At 45.3% G+C, this 25,323-nt stretch overlaps 1 protein-coding gene across 1 annotated transcript; it reads right to left on the bottom strand.

Moving 5' to 3' along the window:
* CDS2 (CDP-diacylglycerol synthase (phosphatidate cytidylyltransferase) 2) lies at positions 1-23,744 on the bottom strand. Its single transcript, XM_011975338.1, has 13 exons — positions 23,727-23,744; positions 17,621-17,757; positions 16,320-16,416; positions 14,891-14,988; positions 12,703-12,842; positions 9,209-9,267; positions 8,508-8,590; positions 6,586-6,673; positions 5,716-5,784; positions 4,705-4,857; positions 2,322-2,441; positions 1,519-1,622; positions 1-1,252 (listed from the first exon to the last, which is right to left on the bottom strand). Exons 3-13 carry the CDS (start codon positions 16,374-16,376, stop codon positions 1,120-1,122), a joined length of 1,104 nt encoding a protein of 367 aa, XP_011830728.1. The 5' UTR covers positions 16,377-16,416; positions 17,621-17,757; positions 23,727-23,744; the 3' UTR covers positions 1-1,119.
* Positions 23,745-25,323: the final 1,579 nt, after the last annotated feature.

Raw genomic sequence — 25,323 nt, 5'->3', positions numbered from 1 at the left:
TCACATTATATAAAAAGTGTGCATTTAATCTTCAAAATAGTCAAGCCTCTAATCAGGTTAGGTTTTCCATAGTTTTAAGCAGGATTTTGTGGTTTTAGTGAAGAAGTCATGGTACAATTGAAATCACTGTAAGAAATAAGTAACTTTTAAAACAAACACAGACACGCACACTCCTCTTAAGAGTAATATATACACAACACAGCAGCTACATGGGTGTTCGGGCAAAGGGTGCATGAACGACAAGCCCTCTGCTCCCTGCCTGATGAGAAAGTCCCCAGAAAGGATTCAGCAGCAGAAAGTCTACAGCACATACGTGGATGGCATCGTCCCTGAAAACACACAGTTAGGTGGACTGACCTACAGGAGACACTGGAGCTTAGACATGTGGGAAAGGGCTCAGTTACAGTACATTCTACTGCATACACTTGAAATATTACAGTGTGTTTTTTCTCCAGACTACTATAAATAATTTTTCGTGCTTTCTGAAAAAAATAAAAACTGAAATTTTATTTCAGTCTGTGATGAAGGTGAACCCATCTTATAAAGCAGAGCTTATTTACATTCTGCAGGATTTTGGTGTGGATGGACAGAAGGCTTATCTGGTTAGTAAGCCTCCATTCCTCCAACCTACAGAAGGCAACTCTCCTGCAGCTCCAAGCAGGGATTTCTAGAAAAGACTAGGTGTACAAAACATCCAAGCTGTGCCTCCCCCCACAGGTGGGGAAGTCCCCTGATTTGGTTGGACACAGATGAATGTCTGTGTTTGACTGAGCCCAGAAACAGTTCAATTGATAGGAGCTGGAACCACTAAGAAAACACTCCTGACCTGGGCAACACTGTCTTCCAGATAAATACTTTTGTTTTAAAAAAATTCAAATGGTTTTACAACCCATGACTTCTTTCCAACTCAAAGCTGTAGTTTACTCACAATGCAAATTCTAAACACATAGACTGCTGTATGTACAGATTTGTTGAACCCACAAATAAAAAATATCCTACAAAAAAAAAAAAAGACAGTGAGTTGAAGCCTCATCATTGTCTAAGTCACACCAGCTGGGCTTGCCTTGGAGACCTGCCCCTGCTCAGTTCCGCTCCTGTTCTTTTGGCCCTGGGTGGCCCCTACTCGTCCTCTGTGGCGGATGTCAGCATCCCCTTGTCGATCAGATGAGACCGCAGTGTGTTGAAGATATGGAGCTGCTGATCTGGCCGTAAGGTCAGGAACTGCTGAATCAGTTTGCTTGGGTTAGGGCCTCTGGAACAGAATGTGAAGAAACAGCACTGAGCTGGGCCCCGGAAGCTTCCAGGGCCTGATTATCCGAGTGACTGCTCTGATCTCTGGATCAGAGAGTTATCTATTAACAGATGGCAGGAGAAGGCCTCAGAAAATCCGTAAGCAGCAACAACTGAAAATTGTATTATTTGGGATGCTTTTCACTGGAACTGAGATGCTGCTAAAATTCTAGAATTGCACCATACTTAAAAATCCACCAACTTGGTTCAGATAGAAAGGTACTATACCTGATAAAACTGGCGATGTATACATTGACAAAGGTGGCCATCAGATACTGGCAGTCAAAGCGATCCATGATACCTCCATGGCCAGGAATGGTATTGGCAAAGTCCTGTTAGAGGCAGGGGAAAGACGGGTGAACTTGGGCTCAGCCACTGATCAATCCCAACCTAATGGTCCCACCCCAATGTCTGGCTTCTGTCCTGAGTAGCTGAGGGCAACAGAAGGTGAGAAGTATTAAATCTACTGGTGAGGCTATATTAGGACACAATTTTATTGCATTACAAAATGTTCTTATTTCATTTACTTAATAAAGACAGGAGTCTTGCTATGTTGCTCAGGCTAGTTTCGAACTCCTAGCCTCAAGTGATCCTCCCGGCTTGGCCTCTTAAAATGCTGGGGTTACAGACATGAGCCACTGCCTGGCCCAAAATGTTCTTTTGAAGAAAGCTATTTTTTTTTTTTTTTTTTTTTTGAGACAGAGTCTAGCTCTGCCGCCCAGGCTGGAGTGCAGTGGCCGGATCTCAGCTCACTGCAAGCTCCGCCTCCCGGGTTTACGCCATTCTCCTGCCTCAGCCTCCCGTGAAGAAAGCTATTATTAACAAATAAACTGAAAAACAACGATTGCATTTTCCTGAGAATAAAGTATTGTTATTAATTAACTCACCTAAATTCAGTGCATGGGTCAAGATCACACATTAAATGCCAGGGTGTATAGTCCAGTGTTTTGGAGGGAGCAGGGAAGGGTGAGAAAGGCAGAAGATGGGTGAGGAGGGAGTGAGATGAGAGGAACACAAGAGGGTTTTCCTACTTTGATTTTAAAGGCTCGTTTGAATCCACTTGCGAAGAATCCTCCAAAGGGGCCAATGAGCGAGGCAAAGGTGGAGAGGGCGATGCTGTGAATCTGGAAGGGGTACATCCGGACCGTTTTCTGAAAAGAGTAAATGAAGTAAAAGTTAAGGTGCGTACGTGCCCAGTGTTACGGTCTGAGTTGTCAACTCATGTTGAAATTTGACCCCCATTGTAGCCTCACTGGGAGGTGATGCCTAGTGGGAGGTGTTTGGGTCTCAGGGGCAAATCCCTCATAAATGGCTTGGTGCCTTTCTCCTGGTAGTGGGTTCTCTCTGTCAAAAGACGAGATGAGCATTGGCAAATGGGTTGTTATGAAGTGATGAAGCTCCTGGTTTTCCTCTTTGCATGTGTCTGCTTCCACCTTTGACCTTCTCCGCCATGTTACAATGCAGCACAAAAAGCCCTCACCAGAGGCCAGGCAGCAGCCAATGCCACACTTCTCGCACTTCCCGGCCTGCAGAAACAAGCTAAGTAAACCTCTTTTCTTTATAAATTACCCAGCCCCAAGTGTTCTATCAACACTACATTGTTATAATATACCTATAATATATATAATGTGTAAATATATAATAATGCTATAACAACAGACAGACCAAGACATCCAACCTCATAACTCTTTATGAAACTAATTGCATATATGTAGGTTTTTAAATCAATAAAAGGAGTGAATTTTTCCCGTTTTTGTAAATTTCTAATATCGAAGTTAATGGAAAACATTAAAACATTCTGCATTCAATCTGTTGCAACATGCTGTTTTAGTGGAAGTATATAAAGAAAATCCAGCCTTACACAGATACATAGTTGAAAAGAGTATTTTAGTTGTAGTCTCAGATGGTTTTGGGTATTCTCTGACACTACACCAGAGCTTGACAAGCAGTCATTTCTTGAATATTAGGTGTGATATGGAATCCAGAATTCTATCAATGTAATTTGTTCTCTCTTACATTAAAATCCATTGGTCTATCTTATACTTGAATGTATCTTTTACCCATGTATGACTATATAGCACCGTGTATCAGCCATTTTGAAAATAATGGTTCCAAATGTAGACACATTTCATTATACAGTGTCAAATATGTTTGTTTTTCTCATGTGATCAACACACACACACACACACACACACACACACACACACACACACATATTAAGAATCATCACAGACCTCATCAGAAAAGGCTTTAAGTATTAGGAAGTTGTCAAGTTCACACTGGCAGGTTAAGTTTTCCAAAATTCTAATGTTCATTTGAAAGCCAAATTTTATCCTTGGTAACAATTACTGTCAGTCATTTTTCTTTTTTTCTTTTTTTTTTTTTTCTTGAGACAGTCTCACTCTGTTGCCCAGTCTGGAGTGCAGTGGTGCGATCTCGGCTCACTGCATCCTCCGCCTCCTGGGTTCAAGCAACTCAACCTCCCGAGTAGCTGGGACTACAGGCACACGCCACTACGCCCAGCTAATTTTTTGTATTTTTAGTAGAGACGGGGTTTCGCCATGTTACCCAGGCTGGTCTGGAACTCCTGACCTCAAGAGATCCACCTGCCTCAGCCTTCCAAAGTGCTGGGATTTCAGGTGTGAGCCACCATGCCTAGCTCAGTCATTTTCTTTAAAGTGATAGGCTCACTTCATTTCTTTTCAAGAAAAATGGCTGCCAAATACCCAAGTCTAAAAAATTATAATTTGTTGGTTCTTTCCAAGTAAAATTTACTTTCTTTTCTAGAAAAAAGCAGCTAATTCAGTTCACAAGTCAAACAACTGCACACCTGCTTTCCCTTTAGGCAAGCAGAAATGTTTTACACATACTTTCCATTTCAGTAGAGTATTAAAAAGGTGTGTATACAAAGGTCAAGATTTAACAAAATTAGTAACTTTACTATTTCATAGACATTCATTAGAAGAACTGGCCTGTTGTACTGTGAGTGTGTGGCATTAGGAACCCACTGCCTTAACTCACGTGAAGGCATCAGCAGTTTTAACCACTGTTGCTTTTGCGCCGTATCACAGCAAATGTCAACACAATGAAAAAGGCAAATAATGTCACAGTCTAATTATAAAAGAGTTGTGACCTCACAGACCCCCCACACTACCCCTGCAACTAAAAGGATCCCACAGCCTTCCAGGGATTCACAGAGCACACTTTGAGAACCACTGGTCTAAACGATCTGACGTTGGGGGAAACATCTTCTGCCCATACCCTGACCTGGCGTGAGCAATTCTCCCTCATCCTGGGGCTTACAGCTTTGGGAAGGAGGAAGCTAGCTTTTTTTGGAAGGCAGGTGGTGCAGGGGGATTTCTCTTTGTAGCCACTGTCCACAGAGGCCGCTGACCCCCCGTGAGTGGCACATACCCAGCCAATGACTGACTGGATCACCCCAGGAATGTTGTACTCCTGCAGGCGAAACAGGTCCGAGGGCTCACAGTCCACAGTGAAGCTGTTGGTGTCGTTGTTGTACTCCACAGGGCAGACGAAGCATCTGTACCCGGACATCACATAGGACAGCTGAGAAGGAATAACAGAGAGACTGGCAAGGAGGTAAGTTCCAGCCATCCAGCCTAGACACGGGCACCTGGTTTGGCCATGTTCCTCAGGGTGCCCAGTACCCTGCTAACTGCAAGCTATGTGCTCAGTGGTTCATGTTTTACCATACATATTTTACCTCAATTTAAAAAAAAAGAGGCTCATGACCCATCAAGGTTACACATAGGCACCCAAACACCTAGGCCCCGAAAGAATCTGGGAAAACCTGAAGGGACTGGGTCAAAAAACTATAGGAAGACTCTCCCCATTTGGGGAGCTAGGACCACTTTCCTCGGAATCTCTGAACTCAGTGATAACTGGACAGAGGCCGTGGGGAAGGGGCACAGTGAGAGTCAGACCTCAGGAGGAACAAGGCTGGAAAGCAACAAAGCTGGGCAGGGAGCATGAGGGGCAGTCAGACAGCGCTGAAGAAGGAGGACTGGCCCAGGGGTCAGAAGCAGAGAATGGTGTTCTGGAAAGGGTGGGAAGATCACCCACCTCTGGGCAAGGCACATGTAGGAGAAAAGCTGTGTATCTCATCTTCCCTTGGGTGCCCTCACCCTGACCTTGGAACATCAAATGCTTGACAAGAAGGCTACCTGCTGATGTCACCGTGCCTGGGCGTGAGAGGGCACAGAAGGTGCTCTCCAACTGCTAGCACCCTGCCTGAAAGCTGGTGGATGGCTGGCATGGCCAGTGGCCCTCTTCAGGGCAAGGTTGCCATTCAGCAGGACACAGTCCTGGTCTCCAAAGACACTCTCTAGCTCTGGACAGGCCTTGAAAGGTGGTGTGAGACCTCTGTCCACCCAATCCCTCACACAGCTAGAAGCCACCACCTACCAGAAGGCCAAACACCACAGTAGCAAAGAAGCCCCCAATGAAGCCTTCCCAGGTCTTCTTCGGGGACAGCTGTGGACAGAGAGCAAGTTCTTAGCAAAGGATGTTTTGATAACTACAGTTTTGGGAACAATAAGTACTTGTTAAGAACCTTTCTTTCATGAAACCCCATTCTCTTAACCATATCACCTTCCAAAGCTCCCCCAAATATGGTTTCCTTGTTCCCTACCTTATACCCTCCCTTTGGTTCCCTTTCTGTTTCAGTCATTCGAATAGTTTTATATTAGAAAACTATATACTAATTAAATGACTACACTCAAATCCAGATTGAAGTCCCAAAAAATGTGTCCCAAAAAGAAGATTATATAAATCTGTAAAAATATTTTCCTTTCTTCTTTTTTCAAGACATGATCTTGCCCTGTCAGTCAGGCTGGAGTGTAGTGGCACTATCACAGCTCCCTGAAGCCTCAACCTCCTGGGCTCAAGAGATCCTCCCATCTCAACCTCCCAAGGAGCTGGGACTACAGGTGCATGCCACCACCATGCCCAACTAATTTTTAAATATTTTAGTAAAGACACGGCCTATGTTCCCCAGGCTGGTTTTGAACAACCTGGCCTCAAGCAATCCTCCTACCTCAGCATCCCAAAGTGCTAGGATTACAGGCATGAGCCACCATGCCCAGCCTATTTTATTATCTTTTTTTTTTTAATCAGTTGTCAGTGTTTTCCTTTGGCCTTTCTCCAGGATGACATGAAGACATGGTCACAATACAACACAGGAAGATTTCTTCTGTCTGCCAGGCTGATCTACTCACATTGAGAGCACCACCCTCCTGCTCACAGTGGTATTTCACATTAGGGTAATCCATTTACCTTGATAAGTGGGGTCCGACCAAAGAAAAAGCCAAACATATAGGCCATGATGTCATTACAGATCACACAAGATATGGGGACAATGAACCTAGAAATGAACCAAAGTAAGGATCAACTCAACCAAGGTGACAGTGCCTCAAGAGTACACAAAACAGTGCCATTCTTAAATTCCAGTACCAAAATCACCCATAAAATTCTGATAACCCACTAAGGAGTAAGTTAAAAACATAAAAATACCAAAAAAGTCATACCTAGCACCTGACACAAAGTACACATTCAAGTGTTTACTGAATGACTACTGAATAAGTGGAGATTGCAAACTAAAAGGTCATCTGTCCTTTTTTCATGATAAAGAAATATACATAAACAATGATAGAAATTTAATTTTAAAAGGAACAAAAAGTTTTCCTTCTTTCCCCCATCCCTATCTCCATTCCCAAAAATAACCACTTCTAATCGTTTCTCGTTTTTATTTTTTTAGTGGTTACCTCCCCGATTCTAAATAATATGCTTTAATGTCTAATTACTGACTTTTTTTGCTGTTTATTACTAGCTCTAGTAGGCCCTACCTTTCCCTAGGGCTGTATTGAGCATGAAACCCCAACACGCACAGCTAGATTTCCTCTCTGCCCATCCCCTGCTGTTCCAGTCATCCTCACTGTGAAAGAGGTGGTTTCCACACTTGCACTCTCTCTCTCCTCACTATTCCATGCTGACACTTTTTAAAAAGTTCTTTGATTACTGTTTTTTGTTTTGTTTTGTTTTTTTGAGACAGAGTTTCTCTCTGTTGCCCAGGCTGGAGTGCAGTGGCACAATCTCGGCTCACTGCAACCTCCACCCCCAGGTTAAGTGATTCTCCTGCCTCAGCCTCCCGAATAGCTGGGATTACAGGCGCCTGCCACCATGCCCAGATAATTTTTTGTATTTTTAGTAGAGACGGGGGTTTCACTATGTTGGCCAGGCTGGTCTTCAACTCCTGACCTCATGAAATTTAATTGTAAAAGGGACAAAAAGTTTTCCTTCTTTCCCCCATCCCTATCTCCATTCCCAAAAATAACCACTTCTAATCATTTCTAATTTTTATTTTTCTAGTGGTTACCTCCCCAATTCTAAATAATATGCTTTAATTATTTAATATTTAATTACTTAATATCCAGCCTCCCAAAGTGCTGGATTACAGGCATGAGCCACCGCACCCGGCCTTTTACCTTTTCACTAAGATCACCTAGCTGCTTCGGTTGGCCAGTGGTTTCTATCAATGCTGACAGATGAAACCATTGCATTTTTGGAATAAAATCCACTCAGTATTTGCATATTATTCCCTTGACACACTGCCAGATTCTATTTGCTAATATTTTATTTAGAATGATTTATCTACAATCGCAGCAGAAATGGGTTTATCATTCCTGCTTCTCTCTCCTCATCAGCTTTGGTATAAAGGTTAGATAAAACTCAGCTGTTAACCCATTTGGTCCTGTTTCTTTTTCCAGATATGGAATCTTACATAATTTTCAAAGCTCATTTAAAGTTACTGATCTATTCACGTTTTCTTCTTCATGACTTTTAGTACACATTTTGCCAAGAAATCATGAATATTTCCTCTAGGTTTTCAAATCTGTTGCCATACGTGTTGCATTGTCTTTGCGTCTTTAAATATTCCTGTACCTGTTAGTCTAGAACAGTGGTTCTCAGAGCATGGGTCCTGTCCAGCAATATCAGCACCACCCAGAAATGTACTAGAAATTCAAATTCTCAAGCCTACCCTAGATCTAATGAATCAAAAACTCAGGGGTGGGGCTCAGCAATCTGTGTTGTAAGGAGCCCTGCAGAGGATTCTGATGTGACAGCTACTGGCTTAGAGGGTATCTGTACATGAGAAACATTCACAAAATAAAAGGGAAAATCCATCTCCCAACTCTCACCAGATCATTCCTTCAAATAAATTGTGGATAACAAGATGTGACTGTGTTACAACAATCAGCAGCGTCACATGGGTCCAGCCAAACTGCAAAAAAAGAAAAATAAACACTACTTACCAGTTTACCTTGAAAGTAACTTCAAAGAACAATCAGTACCAAATAGAAAATTGCTGAGAAACAGGTAGGAAAAATATCTGCTTTTGTATCTGACTTACTGAAAGTGAACAGGTAAGATCAGGCTTCTGAGAGTAACACTTTGTCCCCCACAGCCCACTAGTGAGTGAGCTCTCCCAAGCTCTGAAAGCCTGGGTATTTTTCATTTTCTTAGTAGTTATTGAACACCTGGAGCACTCACAGAGGAGCTGTTCTCTAGTGAGTCAGGAATAAGCGGCAGCAAGTGATGTACCAGACAGGACATCTGCGGGCAATGTCTGAAGCTTTAGCTTGTGCTTTCTCTGGAACCCACTTCAGAGTCCTAGTGGAAAGGCTGCTTAAAGTGTAAGTTAAATAACAGTGACTGGGTCTAAGTCAATGTAGAGTCGTTAAACCTAAATGGGCATTCTTCCTTCATGCTCTAGATCCTTACAGATCAGACCACGTTCCTGAGTTTTGATTTGTCACAGAAAGCATGAAAGGCTTGTTGAGTTCCTGAAAAACTTTATTTAAATCAAGAATTCTGACACACACACATGCATTTCCTTTACCATGTAGAACTGCAGTCGATAATGCTTCTTGACCAGACTCAGTACAAACATGCAGAATCCTAGTTTGAGGTGGGAGGAGAAAAGAAAAATGAATTATGTTCTGCATTTATCTTTGCCCTTCTTTAGCTATGTTAAGTAGTTCTTTGGCTGATTTATTCCCAGCAGCTAACCAGTACACAATGTCAAAGCCCAGGGGAGGAAAACAGTATCCAGATAAACAGTCACAAGGAAAAAATAACTCCTCCAAAACAGTAAAAGGAAGGCAATATTTTATAGTCATGCAGACCACACTAAACTTAGAACATGGTTCATCAGATAGGAATGTTTATTCCTAGAACAGGGACCAGCAAACAGGGGTCAGGCCAGCTGCTTGTTTTTATTAATAAAGTTTTATTCAAACACAGTTATGTCCACTTGTTTACATATTGTCTATGGCTGCTTTCAAGCTACAACTCAACAGAACTGAGTACAGTCATGCTCTGAACAACAAGGTTCTGGTCAACAACAGACCACATATACAACAATGGTTCCCTAAGATTATAATACCCATTAGATTGTAATACTGTAAGATTTACTAATTACCATATAGTACCTTTTATATGTTTAGATACACAAATACTTACCATTGTGATATAATTGACTACAGTATTTATTTAGTAAAGTAACATGCTGTACAGGTTTCTACTTTAAGAGAAATAGACTACACATTATAGCCTAGGTGTATAGGAGGCTATATCATCTAGGTCTGTGTAAGTTCACTCTACGATGTTTGCACAATGATAAAATCACAACAATGCATTTCCCAGAACGTAGCCCATCATTAAGCGACGCATGGCTGTAATTGCCAGAAAGACCCTATGGTCCCCAAAGCCTAAAATATTAACTGTTCCTTTGGAACTTTAATAAAAAGTTTGCAGGCTGCTGTGCCTACAGAGTAGCAATTCTTTTATTCCTTTACTTTCTTAATAGACTTGCTTTCACTTTACTCCATAGACTCACCCCAAACTCTTTCTTGTATGAGATCCAAGAACACTCTCTCGGGGTCTGGGTCTGGACCCCTCTCTGGTAACATCTGTCTGGTGAACCCCAAAGGGACAATACTGAAGAGACCTCCCCCAACCCAAAGGAAATAGACTGCAGCACTGATTGGCTGACTTTTTTTTTTTTCCTGCAATTTAAACTGCTTGTTCCTGTGAACCAACCAGTGATCTCTGGCTGCAGCTCAGAAGAAACAAGAGGGACTGGTGATATAAAAATCTGAATCAGTATTCTAATTCTGGGAACATATTGCAATCAGCTACCAACGCTGTATCAGCTTGGTTCCAACAATTACCCAGTTCATGGAAAGCCTTCTTTAGTTTACTTGGGATAGTTTTGCTTATTTTGTTTTACTGATATGGAATATATTGCTGTTGTACTATTTGTGTAGGAATGCAGGATAAGCTTACTCAATGTTCTCTTAAACACTTACAAAATCTTGCAGATATCACTTTGTGTCCCAGTTGTGAATGGCCCTCACCATACTGACACTTTCTGACTGACCTCGATAGGTAGGCAGGAATATCATTGCCCCTAATCAGCCTGAAGAAGTTACAGAGGATGGATCTTCATCCCTCTGCAACCCTTAGGATTAAGGGTTCTCTTATAAAAGTGATGGGGGAAATGTCAGAGGCATTTGAACTAGAGTAACTCCATCTTGAATAGCAGCTGGGTAAAATCAGGCTGAGACCTACGGGGTCTGCATTCCCAGACCGTTAGGCATTCTAAGTCACAGGATGAGACAGGAGGTCGCACAAGATACAGGTCATAAAAACCTTGCTGAGAAAACAGTTTGCAGTAAAGAAGCCAGCCAAAACCCTCCAAAATCAATATGGCAAAGAGAATGACCTCTGATCGTCCTCATTGCTACACTCCAATCAGTGCCATTGCAGTTTACAAATGCCATGGCAATGTCAGGAAGTTACCCTATATGATTTAAAAAAGGGAGACATGAATAATCTACCCTTTGTTTAGCATATAATCAAAAAATAACCATAAAAATGGGCAACCAGCAGCCCTTGGGGCTGCTCTGCCTATGGGGTAGCCATTCTTTTATTCCTTTACTTTCTTAATAAACTTGCTTCCTCTTAAAAAAAAAAAAAAAAAAAAAAAAAAAAGGTTTGCCAACAACCGTCCTAGTATTCACAGGGCTGGGAGAAGAGGGATCCACATGGTATAGGGTCAAGACCACCTTTTTATCTCTCTCACAGTGACCTAGATGGTAGCAAAACATGTCTGCAGACCCCTTCTCCAGGAAGGAAAGGAACCTTTACCCATAAATATGCAGAGCCCCTCAAAAGCAGTCCTGCCCAGAAATAAGTATGTCGCTGTTCCACACCCCTGACCTCCCACTGTGGAAGGCTGCTTTCGGCGTCTGCAGCACACTCTCTGAATATCCTCAATGGCAGCAGACCCCTTCGCAGATTTTATATTTTAATAGTCAGGTGTCATTCACAGAGGTATTGCTATCAAGCTGATCAAAAATAGGTCAGACTGACATTGCGGACAGAAGAAATTTTTCTGTACCTCAAACTAGCTTTGAAGGCAGCTATGAAAAATTATCAGCATTATTAGAATTAGTACGTGGCCTCAGCTGAGTTTATATTAATATAACGCTTTAATGTTTGTGAAGTTTTAAAGTATTTGATTTAACCCAGAGTAACCCTGCAGTTTTAGCTCTAGATTACAAAACAGCTGAGACTCAGAAACATTAGGTTCCTAGCTCCCTCTGAGGTTGCAGTCTTTTTAAGCCTAAATCCAGTAAAATTTCCACCATGCTACAATGTCACCCAAGGCGGTCTCCTAAAACGACTCCCCTAAAGATGGTAAGTTCCTAGATGATTTTTGTTTCAGTCCCACTGCAGAATCTTTGCCAACAGGAGAGTCAAGACAGGACCATGCTGTGCTGTTCCTCAATGGTGGCTGAAACACAGGGGCAGGTGGCACAGGCTACAGTCCCGCCCCCACACTCCGTTTCTCTTAAAAGAGCTCCTACAAGGGCAGGCGTGTGGCTCACACCTGTAATCCCAGCACTTTGGGAGGCTGAGGCGGGCCAATAAGTTAAACTCAGGAGTTCGAGACCAGCCTGGCCAACATGGCAATAGCCTGTCTCTATTGAAAATATAAAAATTAGCTGGCCATGGTAGGATGCACCTGTAGTCCCAGCTACTTTGGGACCTGAGGTGGGAGGATCACTTGAACTCGGGAGGTAGAGGTTGCAGTGAGCTGAGATCATGCCACTGCACTCCAGCCTGGATGACAGAGTGAGACCCTGTCTCAAAAAAAAAAAAGGAAAGACCTGCTACAGCCTGACATAAAGCATCAGCTCTGCTCCCCTGCATGGTCAGAGTTAATGTCACAAAACTGTACACTAACCAAGAAATTCCCCAATTCCTACTTGACAGACATACAAAAACAATACAGACACAAGAAGTGGTGAACTGCTTAATGCATACCTATTAGATAGAGAGTAAAGGAAATGAACCGGTGGTATTTACTGAGAATCCGCAAAGGCTCTTCTCTCTGGACCAGGGTGAAGAAGTAATCCGTCACTGTCTCACCATAGAAGAAATAGTTTACACACAGGAGAAAGTACCTGTAAATGAAGACAGGTCATTGCCGCGGGGAGCACCCTTGCCTTTACAGCAAGGCAGTCATACATCCCAGAGGAGGGGACAGAGGGCAGCAGAATACCCTCCACCCTTGAGCCCCCCAGCACAGCTCACAGAGGGACAGGCAGACCACAGTTTCCTGCTCTCTGGTGACACCACAGGTGAGAAATTTATCTAGAAACAGACAGCAGCTTTCATTCACTCTCCATTTCTCCCAAACTTGAGACTCCATTTTTGCCCCTTTTGTAGCATTCCCATACCTAACTGAGGGATCCTTGAACCATACGACCTTCAAAAACACGCCTCATCCTGCTTCCCCAGTCTCGTTTCCACTCTTCCCAACAGGAACTCCTTCACTGCTATCACAATGGTTTCTTCCAGCTATGCCGCCTGTCTGCTGTTCTCCTGCCTTCTTCCTGCTCCTGACATTCTCTTTGCATCTCCATTTTTTCACTCCTTGCTCAAATGCCATTTTATTCATAAAACTTTGCATGACCTAACATGACATCTGCCTCCCCTGCATTTATTTCTATAGCAGGTAATAGGTGATTATCTGACTAAGCAATTCATGATGCATCTCCGTCTCTGAAGCCTGGCTCTGACACAGACCTTCCGCTAGCATTAACTCTTCACTTGTGTATCCTCTCTCCTCAACTGGCGTTCGTGAGAAGAGAAACCATCCCTTGCAGCCTCCCCAGTACTGCCGAGTATGGGACCATGCAGCCACCACTGCAAACCCCCAGCAAGGATCCCGAGACAGAGAAGAAAGTGGAGAGCTTCTCTTTCCCATTCTTTTTTTAAAATTATGAAGTACAAAAATTTCGTATTTCGTTCCTTTTCTGTTACATGGAAAAAGCTTTCTTTGTAAAGTGACCACAGCCAGGAGTCAGGCCTTCTGAGTATGTTAACAAAACGCAAAACACTGCTTTCCAGCTAAAGAACAGCCGCAACAGGGACCTGCATCTTAAGCCACGAGGCAATCACAGTTCCATCTGGAGGCTGGAAGGCAGCCCGTGCTGTTGGGTGACAGGAAACCCCTCAGGAAGTGGGTGCCCAGCCTACATCTGAGCACATCAGCTTCCTTGATGGTGACCAGGTTGCTGGGGCAAAAACCACTACTCTCCAGCCGGCTAAGTCATGGCCTCAACCCCTGTATCCCCCGCACAGTGGGGTGAGAAGGTCCGCATTTGCCCCAGGTCTTCTCAGCATTGTGCAGTGCTCTGCTCAAAAGTCACCACCTGAGAATACTACAGCCAATAAAGCAGAGAGTTTCAGATCAGAAAGGGGTCTCAGACATGTACTACAGGTTTTTCTTTCATTTTTGCTTTAAGAAAGCTGAGTCCTAAGAAACAGAGAAAGCCAACTTTCCCAGCAGAGCCCAGATCCCATGCATTCAGTCTCACTCCTGTCCACTCTGGCACTCAAAACACCTCTGATGAGGTAGGGCTCAAACACCAGTCTGGAAACCACAAAGTCTCAACCATCTGTCTTAGATATAAGGAAACCAAGTTCCAGAGATAACAAGCAAAGCCGGCAGCAGAACCTAACAACTTCCAGACAACTCTAGTGGGATGCTGAGATATGACAGCATGAAAAATATACTGATCTAGAAAAACGGGATCATCATGCAGAGTTTAAGGAATCCAAATACCGAGGCAAACACAGTCACAGAATGCAGCCCATCTGGTTTCTTCTCAGGAAGAGTCCAGACTTCAAGTAACTATTAAAGACACCTCCAAGGCCAACCACACAGTCTGGCCTATGAAATACTCAGGTCTCAAAGGCACAGTGCAGGTCTGCAGCAATCACCTCCTTTTCTCCTGCTTTTTCCTGCTAACATTCTCTTACCCATTTCTTTATTCGTTGCTCAAATGCCATTTTCTTCATAAAACTTTACATGACCTAACATGATATCTGCCTCCCCAGCATTTATTTCTATAGCAAGTAATAGAAATACCCACCATCACTGTAAATACCTGCCAAAAAGCACATCATCCAAATTCTAAGGGCCTCTGTTAGGCGGAGAGCTTACCAGCTGAGGGTCCTGAACCAGGGCAGATCATAGGAGTGGTAGACGTTGTAGCCAATAGTGATTATCTCGTGGAAACACTTAATCTGAACACACATCACCTGCGGGACACAAAACATTCACTGACACCCCAATTCTTATGATTTTTGGAAATGGAAACCAATAGGTCATGAGCCTTCCAGAAAATCCATTGTACTTAAGAAAAATATTAGGCTTCTAATGGTTCTGCTTGCCTCCTCTTCCTTCCTCTCTCACACCATCCCACAGAGCAATGCAGCCCTCTGTGTAACAGGGAGTAGATCCAATTTTCCACTCACAATAAAATACACACCCTGATGTTTCAATTAACTTTTTTATTTTTTAAGACAGGGTTTCACCATATTGCCCAGGCTGGTCTTAAACTCCTGGGCTCAAGCAATCCACCTGCCTCAGCGTCCTAAAGTGCTAGGATTACAGGCATGGGCCACCGCACCCAGCCAAAAAGACTTTTTTTTAAAGTAGAGACGAGGTCTCACCTTCTTTCCCAGGCTGGTCTTGAACTCCTGGGCAATCTTCCCTACTTGGCCTCTCAAAGTGCTGGGATTACAGGTGTGACCCACCATGCCCGGCCCTCAATTAACTTTCTATTCTAGAACCTCCTTTTTAACTTTTTATTCTAGAACCTCCGAGGATTCAACCAATCCATTCTCCTTTTGACTTTGAGTACTTTAAAAGTCTCATCTGCTTTGCTCACATGCAGCTGATGGTCACCCGACCCTGTCCAGGACAGTGGGAAGACAGAGAGAGCAGCTCTGTGGACTGGGATTTCTTAATAAAAGCTCTACACTCAGGAGGGAGGCCCCATGAAAACAAGAAACAAAACCAGGAGTCACATAGAGACATGGCTAGGGTAAAATTTTACAGAGTTGGAATAATAAAGTCGGTTGTTTGTTTTGAGACAGAGTCTCACTCTGTTGCCCAGGCTGGAGGGCAGTGGTGTGATCTTAGCTCACTACAACCTCTGCCTCCTCGGTTCAAGCGATTCTCCTGCCTCAGCCTCCTGAGTAGCTTGGATTACAGGTGGCTGCCACCACGCATGGCTAATTTTTGTATTTTTAGTGGAGACAGGGTTTCGCCCTGTTGGTCAGGCTGGTCTCGAACTCCTGACCCTGTGATCCGCCCGCCTCTGCCTCCCAAAGTGCTGGGATTATAGGCGATAAAGTCAGTTTTTTAAATGAAGATACATCTTCCACCACATACAACTAGCCTACATCAATGGCCCTCCAGGTGGCTACTGAAAAGTGGAAAGTCACAGATGTTCTATGGCAGATGTTTTCTGAGCAGCCTGGACCCCTGTCAGTTCCCCCAACCAACCCAATACCTGGCACTTAAGACAACCGGGCCTGCAGCAAAAACTGAAAGGGAAACTAAAATAGTATGAAATGGCACTTACGATTATCATTAAAACCATTGGTCCCAGGTAAATGATGATGAAGAAAAATGCAATCATGGCCAAAGTCAGGATGCCTCTCACCCACCAGTTCTTCCATCTATGTCAGAGTAGGGGAAGGAGAAAACACCAGTTAAAAAAAACCAATGCACAAACTCAAGGGACATGAATCTTTCTGAGATTTGAGGGCCCTGAGCTCAGTCCTTTCCAGATTCACCTTGACGGAAGCACCAGTCACATGCTGGCAGGAGCAGGGCCACAGTACCAATGCCTCAGCCACAACCAAACTTGGCAGAAAAATACACCTAGCTTATATCTTAAAGAAGGTATCAGGCAAAAAACAAACAAACAAAAAGCCAAGGGAAATGTAGTACCCTCTGCTTCTGTATCCACTTGGATGGTCTATCTGAAGAAAAAAAAAAACTTTTTTTCCAGCAGCAGGATCCTACACTGTACTGCCCTGAATAATTATGGGAATAACAGTAACATTATGCAATGATAATAACAGCTACCACAAATATGCATAAGGTAATTTTATGAGGACTTTACATATATTAACTCCTTCAATCCTCAACACACTTCGCTTTTATAGACGAAGAAACAGAGGCACAGGTTGAATAGCTGGCAAACAGTAAAGCTGGGATCTGAATCCAGGGGTCTGGCTGCAAAGTCCATGCCCTTAACCACTGCACAATTCAGACTCCCAACGGCACAGCTGGAGGCACACATAGGAACACTGAGATAATGCTTTGGGGTCTTATAAGTTGTTTTTGATCTACTCACATAGCTGTGTTAAAAGAACTAAGTTCTCAAGGGCCAAAAGTTTTAACTAGATTCACCTAGGTTAAGATGTTTCCCAGTTCTTCCTGGAGAATTTAAGGAATTGTTCACAATGGATGTGGGAGAGAGAAACTAAACTGAACTGGAAACATGGACTCCTCAGTGAAAAGCAGCCTTCCATTAATCATAAACCCAAGGCCGGTTTCCTGTGCTGTGCAGTGTCTGCTGACCTCACCCACCTCCATCCCTCCTGTCCCCTCTTCCTCTTTGGACTGCACTTCCTAGTCCAGTCTGGAGCACCCTTCCAGGGCCAGATCCTTCCAGCCTTGGTTGCCCTCCCCTCCTGGTCACTGTGCTCACTGCCACCGCTAAGCACTAGATTACACTCAATGGAGCCTGGAGCAGCGGCATGGGAGGCTGAGGCAAGGGAGCAGGCCTGTTCTGCAAGACCACGGGCTCTCTGCAGGCTCTTCCAGGGCACTTGGACATGGTGCAAAGCCCCCAACAAGCACCTGCCAGGTTACCTTGAAGACAAGTTGGAAAGCGCCCTATTGAGGACCTCTGGGGTATCATCTGCAGAGACTGGCAGGGGTGCAGATTCTGCCCGGCTTTCACTGTCCGATGCAGTCTCTCCATCTACCTTTGCTTCTGACTCTGACTCCTATGTGGCAGAAATATAGAAGAGAAAAAGGTCAAAAGTGCTGAGTCAACCATTGAGAAGTCTATGCTTGTCATGAGAGATCTATGGGGAAAGACTCCAAACAGGGCCTAAGAACCTGGCACAGTCAGGTGATGGGACCGACAGGACTAGCAGCAATCCTGACGCTATTGTGACATGTGCCGAGGTGGCCAGCCGCACTCTGCTGGAAGAGAGGTGTGCATCTGCACCGTGCACCATCTGCTCAACTGCAGAGGACAGATCCAGAAGAGAGAATATGGCTCCTTTGTATCCAAAGAATGCAAAAGGGAGGCAGGGACCGGTTTTACCAGGAGGTTATCCCTGAGCCTGCGAGGGCAGTAAATGGCACTGACCAGGCTCTCCCAGGGGAAGCCAGGTAGTGTGAGCTATTGCCCCGGTAGACCCATTAATGTCAACATGCCCCAAGTCCACAGTGTTATTTCTGGACTTCACTAGAGCACTCTGTGAGGTCAATCACAGTCAGTGTGGACGACGAACCAGACAGCCTACTCCAGCCAATGCTTGAGCCAGGACTGGTGCACCTCAGTCCTTTCCCTGCCACCAGGCCCTGGGTGTCAAAAGACCCGAAGGAACTCACCCTGCTCCCAGCCTGGGTGAGGGAACCAGAGCCATGCCGGCAGTAAGCTCTTTACCCAAAGCATCAAGGGACGGGATATTCTGAATCCTAGGAATCATCCTACTACTCAAGTCTTTCCTTTCATAAGGGAATTTAGAATAGCTGCTATGAGAAGAGGTGGAGGAGAAATTAAATCACTTAGAGTAACAACACTACTTAGTATCTGTATAGCATGCACGGTCTGAAGAGCCTTTCCCATGCCTGCAAGCTTCAGAGCAGTACTGGGAGGAAGGGAAAGGACAGAAGCCCCATTTACAAATAAGAAACAGGATCTGGGAAGTTCAACATGTGGCCCAATGTCTCATATTAACCCAGGTCCTCTGACCTCCCTGATGATTGATAAATACATGGAATTGAGCACTGTTTCACATGTTCATTGGCCATTTGGATATCTTCTTTTGTCAAGTGTTTTTCAAATTATTGGCGAGTTTTTCTCGGAGTTTTCTGCCTTCCTTTTTTTATTGATTTGTAGTGGTTTATGTGCTCCAGATTTGAGTACTTTGTGTTACCAATATGTTCTCTCAGACTGCTCTAACCCCCACCTTCACCTCAGACAAGGTTAGACACTCCAGTTATTTGCTTTCTTAACACTCGGACCTTCTCCCTCTCAGCGCTGGCCACAATGGGGACTTTCATAAATGTCTCCTTGGCTGACAATAAACTCCTTAAAGACAAGAACATAACTTCTTGTTCTCATTATCCCCATGCGTGGCACACAGCAAGACACTTACTAATGGATGGAAGGAGAAGAGAGGAATTAGGTCCAGGTGTGTAAAGAAAAACCCAGCTCCTGCCCTCAGGGAGACAGCTCTTTCTAAATTAATTTACAACTGTGACAAGACAGAGGGCCTTAACTAGTGCAGATTAGCAAAACAGAAACACAAAACAGATTAGCAAAACAGAGGGCCTCGCCTAGTGCAGACTGCTGATAAAAAAGAGACAGCTGGCTTTGGTAAAGGCCTGATAAAGATGCCTCATCATTAGGATCCGAGAGGAAGAGCCACAGCTTCTGACAACAGTGACTGCTCCCTACTCTGCCACAGCCGAGCCAGGTGGCTCTGGATAAGTCATCCAAGTGCCTCTATACTTTGGCGTCTTCACCTCATAAAAGGGGCCCAGTAAGGTAAGGACCCTCCTTCCAGTGGGGATTCCTTGAAGAGGTATAACCGAACTCTCACCCGGAGCTGTGTCCCAGTACACCACTCCAGAGGTTCTGAAACACAGTAAGGTCTCCAGAGTCGCCCCTCTCCAGGGAGACTAAATGAAGACGAAGCATTCAGAACAGCTGTCCAGTCTTTATTTCAACATTGACACCCACACACCATCGGTAACCACCAGTTGCCAGTAATATTACGGTAATCATTATGAGTTACAAGGTAATGATGCTGCCTGATTATCTGGCTCTGACCTCTAAAATCTCGGGGCTTCAAAATGCTAGCACCTGGACCCCACCGAGACTCCCACAGATGCATTCCAAGAGCCTCTAGAAGCTGCAGGGACTGTGCTCCAGCACAGCAGGCGAGAGGGCACTCACACACAGAAAGCTCCGCACAAGGTTATTTTTAACTTATCCATCCTGTTGTCAAGGAGACTCACAAAGGCTGCTAGTTCCCCAGGCAGGGAAGGACAGGAACGGAACCCAGGCAGCGTCCTGTGAGGGAGGAGCAGGCAGCTGCAGCTCCGTGCTAAGAGCTTCTCTGGATTTCCCGTTAGCCCAGCACTGCATCCTGCAACACTGTCAGACCTGACTCCTCTCGTTCCTTGTAGGAAGGGGTGAAGTGAAGAGGGGTATCCGGAAGCAGGGAGTAGTAAAAGGAGATAGAGAACTGTTACAAAGATACCGCAACTATTGTTACCAAGACCTCAGAGGGACCGATCTGAACAACTAAGAAATGAAGTAATCACCTGAACAAACAAGGCTGAAAGAGATTCACTTTCTAGGTTTCCCCTGCCTTTAAGTGAGTAACTCCAGGTTCCCTGGGCCTCACCTGGGCCTGCTAAGGAAGCATCCTCTGAGCAGGAGACCAACACAGACCACGCTCTCCCAAAAGCTGAGATAGAGCATGTGCCAAGGGCAAATCCCTGTGAGGGGGGAAACTGCACAGCCTGGGGAAGACACAGAGGAGGAGGGGGGGACAGGTCAGCCAGCCACCCAGCTCCTGATGTCCTGTGGATGCCAAAGGGAACAGAAACGAGAGAACGTGGGGGTCTGCAGTCTTCTGGCTCCTCCCCACCCCGTGGACAAAGGCATTCTGCTCGGGGAAACAACTGCTCACACCTGGGAAAAGGAAGCTGCGTGCCAGCAGCAGCTTCCACAGAGGGTCCGGAAGGAGGCAGGGACCTGGAACCCATGCTCCTTCCCACAAGAAAGGTGGTACATTCTGAACATGTTCATCAGTTTGCTCCTCTGGGGCACAGCGAGGCGGGAAGATGTCAAGGAAAACTTTCTGCAGAATGAGGCAGCAGCCAGTCCAGGAAAGCAAGGCCCAGGGCCGGCTCTGACACTCATGATACGCAGCACGGGCCTCCATCCTCTGGGTCTTCAGTGGGGAAAGGACTCCCTATCTCGGAAGGTTGTTGGGATGACCAATGTGACCTCAATGAAAGACTATGAAAACTATAAAGTACTGAATAGCAGCAGGTGCCTGCCGCACTCCCCACAATAGCCTAACCACAGCACACAGGACAGAAGCACGAGAGCCTAAAACACCCACCCCAGACAAGCTGGACACCCTTCCCAAGGAGAGCATCAGGCCTTGCTGGGGCCAACTGCTAATAAATGATCTGGGCACAGCATTTGCCTACCTTGCTTCAAGCTCTTTCACACCGGCAGCCCCGACTCAAAACTGTGTAAGTGGTGTCTGAAACACAAGGGCTAACCATTAAAGCAACAGTCCATGCTAGTAGACTCTGAAGCTGAACCATCTGCCAAAGTGTGGGAGGAAATCTTAGGACTTGTTTCTACTTACCTCATTCTTTTCTTTCCCATGTATGCTTTGTAATAGGCGTTATCAGGACACATGTATATGTTCATGAGTGTAAATTGGGACACATGGTAAAAACACCATATACATGTCAGACATGGCGGTGTGTCAGGGGCCAGGAGTTACCTGTTCACTACTGCACTGAGCGGTGTCTGGAACATAGCAGGTGCCCCAAGATTTGCTGAACTGATGAGCTAATTAATTCTACTTGACCTATGATGGACCAAAGTGTCCAGACTACACTGAGATATGATAGCACACACTTTCCTGCTCGTGTGCCTGACTGGTGCCCCTGCAGCAGCCCTGGAAGCAGGACCAGACCAGCATCCACTCCTGCCTTGCTCCTGGTGGGAGGCGAGACCAGCACGGCAGGGAGAGGCTGCCATGCCTCTTCCGACTCATACCCACCCAGCTCCCAGGCACCCCTCCTCCTTCCTTCCCTTTCGATCCCGAGGGCCAGGAACAGAGGCCAAGTGGGGCAGACCCTCTCAGGTTCTCTCTCAACCACCGCCCATCCTCCCACAGTTCCTCAGCCACTTCCCAAGGGGGCTGTAGTGCTAGAATAAACAGGAAACAAGAGTGATGTTTTAAAGGAAGGGGGAAAGCTCCTCTGAGGGCCCACCCCTTTTGGTTTACATAGACCCTCTAGGGAAAGGCAGAAGCACTTAGGATGAGGGACACATATAGTGTCCTGTGCACTAGGGGCTCAGTAAGAGCCATTAGCATTTTTGGAGAAACTTATGCTCAGAAAGCTTCTCCACCAACTGCCCAGAAGCTTCCATACACACAGCACTGACCCGAAGATCAGAACAGAGCAGAAGCAAGAGAAGGCAGTGAGGGAGGACCAGAGGGAGCAGTGGGCGGGAGGGGATGTTCCTGCCTCAGCCTCCCAAGTAGCTAGGATTACAGGTGTCCGCCACCACGCCTGGATAATTTTTATATTTTTAGCAGAGATGAGGTTTCGCCACATTGGCCAGGCTGGTCTTGAACTCCTCACCTCAGGAGGAAGGAAATTTCATTAAAAGGCGGAGTTCAAGGTACTGGTGGGTTATACCTCCAACAACTCTGCCTTTCCCACTGACCCTGCATTCAAATTCACAAGTTTCACTGACTAACTCCATAACTTACACAACTTTTTGCATTGCTTTATATACAAATTATCAACTTTCTCCTGGAGGAAAGTCATTAGTCTAAGCCTAACCTTTCTGCTGAATACTATGGCCTCCATCTTCTAGATCAAGCCCTGTGGCCAGTTGCCAGGGAGGGCAACACCCCACTCACACAGACAGGATCCTAGGAGAGAAATTACCAGAGATGGGTCTATCCTTAATAAGCATCCTTAATAAGTGTCAGGGACTTAGGTGGCCATCTCAATGAAAAAGCCAAGTAGCCTTTCATCTGAGTTCCCACTGAAAAAAAAATATACATATATATGTGTGAGAGTATGCATCTGTGTGTGTGTATTGTTAGGAATAACAAAGAAATACTTTAGCCCTAATACTAACTCCATTTGGCAAGTTCAATTGTCAGAACAAAACACCAAGCAGAAGGAGGACCCCACTCTGCATGAATTTACAATCATCCCCAGCATGGCCATACCCTGTCCTTCAAAAGCCTCATAGCAATAATGGGATCCAAAGCTACCCAAATGGACAGCTTCACTTCTGGCATCTCTAACAGGTTAACTGCACTCAGAGAAAGCACAAGAAAATACATGAATGTGGCAGATTCAGCTTCTTAAAACCTAACTCTGGCTGTGAGCCATTTTGCCTCCAGATAAAGCTATTTACAAAGGACCACAGGGGACTTGGTAGAGGACAGACCACTGGTGGCAAAGGACAACTGTCCCCAGGACAGTCACACTCGGAGCCAGCCATGTGCTTGCCATGCCCTCTCTTCCTACCTCCTCAGAGACTCACTCCATTGCCCTCCCCATCTTCTCACCTCTCTCCCTCACTACAGCCCTACTTACAACCATCTAGGCAGGCTCAACAAACAACTTTTGACAGCTCATCCAACCAATACACTTTTTTCCCCACTTCATGGGTAAACCTCTGGGAAGAGCTGTCGACATTTCATGTCCCCTCCCTGGCTGTGCATCATTCCTCAAACCACAACAACCCAACTTCAGCCCCACCTGTTCCACTGAAGCAGCTCTTCCAGGTCAACAAGGACCTTGTCACAAAACCCACCGGGTACTCAGTCCTCACCTCATTCAATCCCTCAGCAGCTTTTAATGCTATTATTGAAAAACACTCTTCCTCTGGCTTCCAAGCAGCACCTCCCCCTAGGTTTCCACCTGCCTCTCTGGCCAGGCATCTTTAGCTGGCCTTCTCCTTAGGAACTGCCTCTTCCTCGGCCTGTCCCTTCATTTGAGGGTTCCTTGGGGTTGGTCCTAAGCTCTCTTATTATTCTGCTGCCTCCCACTCTCCCTGAGTTTTCCCATTCATTCTCACGCTCCCTGCTGTCTCTTCTTGAGCTACAGACCCTAACTCTAAATGCCGAATAGATGTCTCCACAGACACCTAAAACTCAACATGTGTCCAAAACCAAGCTCATCATCTCTTCCCACAAACGTCTTCCTTCTACTACGTGACCTATCTTAGCAAATGGTACCCTTTACCCTGAATTCTCAAGAGAACAAGGTGGCCATCACCCTTAGTGGCTCCTTCCTCAGCTTGTAGATCTCCAAAACAGCTGTCAGCTGCATCCACTCATTATGCCACCCGTCATTCCCGTAATTCAAGCCAACATCATCCCTCCTCTGAGTAACTGCAACAGCCTAACTGGCTACCTCACCTTCAGCCTAGAGTCCATTCCCACCTACACTTTCGCCACTGCAGCACAAGGATCTTCCCAGAAATTCTGATTGTGTCACTCTCCATCCTGAACCCCTCCCACAGCTCCCCAGTACCTAGATAACAGCTCTTTAAAATGGCATACAAGCCCCTTGGGATCAGGGTCTTATCTACTCATCCAGCCTTATCTCTCATAGCCATTCTGAACTAGAGTCAGTTTCTAGAACAGGTTGTACTTTCTCACCTTTAGGATTTTTGCTACTGTGTTCCTATCTAAAACAGTCTGCAAACCACCCTCTACTGAAACCCACTTCTCTTCCGGCAAATTTTCATTGATCCTTTAAGAGTTCCCTTTCTCTCCAAATCTTCCCCAGCTGCCTGTGTGTCCCAGCAGCCCCTGTCCTTCCTTAGGAGTGCTCCCCACCATGGTTCATGCCTGTAATCCCAAAACCTTGGGAGGCCAAAGTGGGAGGATCGCCTGAAGTCTAGGAGATTGAGGCTGCAGTGAGACCTGATCACGCCACTGCATTCCAGCCTAGACGACAGAGCAAGACCCTGTCTCAAAACCAAAAAACAAAAAAGGACTGCTTCCCACACGGCACAGTCTCCACCTCAAGACCATCATCTCTCTGGGGGAGCCATGTGGATATCCTCACCACTGTACCCCCAGCACCTGGCCTGGCACCTAGAACCACATCTGCATAGGCAGCCACAGTCAATTATGTTGAGAGAATCCAGGGTTTGCTACAGTGGCAGGTACAGCTGGGCTACATATAGCACTGGCCAACCATTCATTTTTGCACTCAATAGCACTATAGGAGGCATTTTAGGGCTGCAGCCAGCTGTCCCACTGTTTATCTCCCCGTCTTCTTAGGCGTTTGTGGCCAAATGTATCCTAAGTGATACGGGGGTTTCCAAAAAAAGTACAGGGTCTGTATGTCTCAGAAAGGACAAGGAAAGCCTGTCTGAAATCCAGTTTCTAGGAATGCAAGGCTTTCTAATTCAAATACATACAGTTGTATTGAGTCCCAACCTCTGCACAACTGCCAATCTCATATATTAAACCCATAATTTTTGTGACAAGGAATGATCAGGAATCCTTCTTTCTCCCAACACTCTCTCACACCTT

Source organism: Mandrillus leucophaeus, unplaced genomic scaffold (assembly GCF_000951045.1).
Source record: "Mandrillus leucophaeus isolate KB7577 unplaced genomic scaffold, Mleu.le_1.0 Scaffold101, whole genome shotgun sequence".
NCBI classification, from domain to species: Eukaryota; Metazoa; Chordata; class Mammalia; order Primates; family Cercopithecidae; genus Mandrillus; species Mandrillus leucophaeus.
Note: the sequence above shows the minus strand (reverse complement) of the source record. Positions and strands in the feature narration are given on the sequence as shown.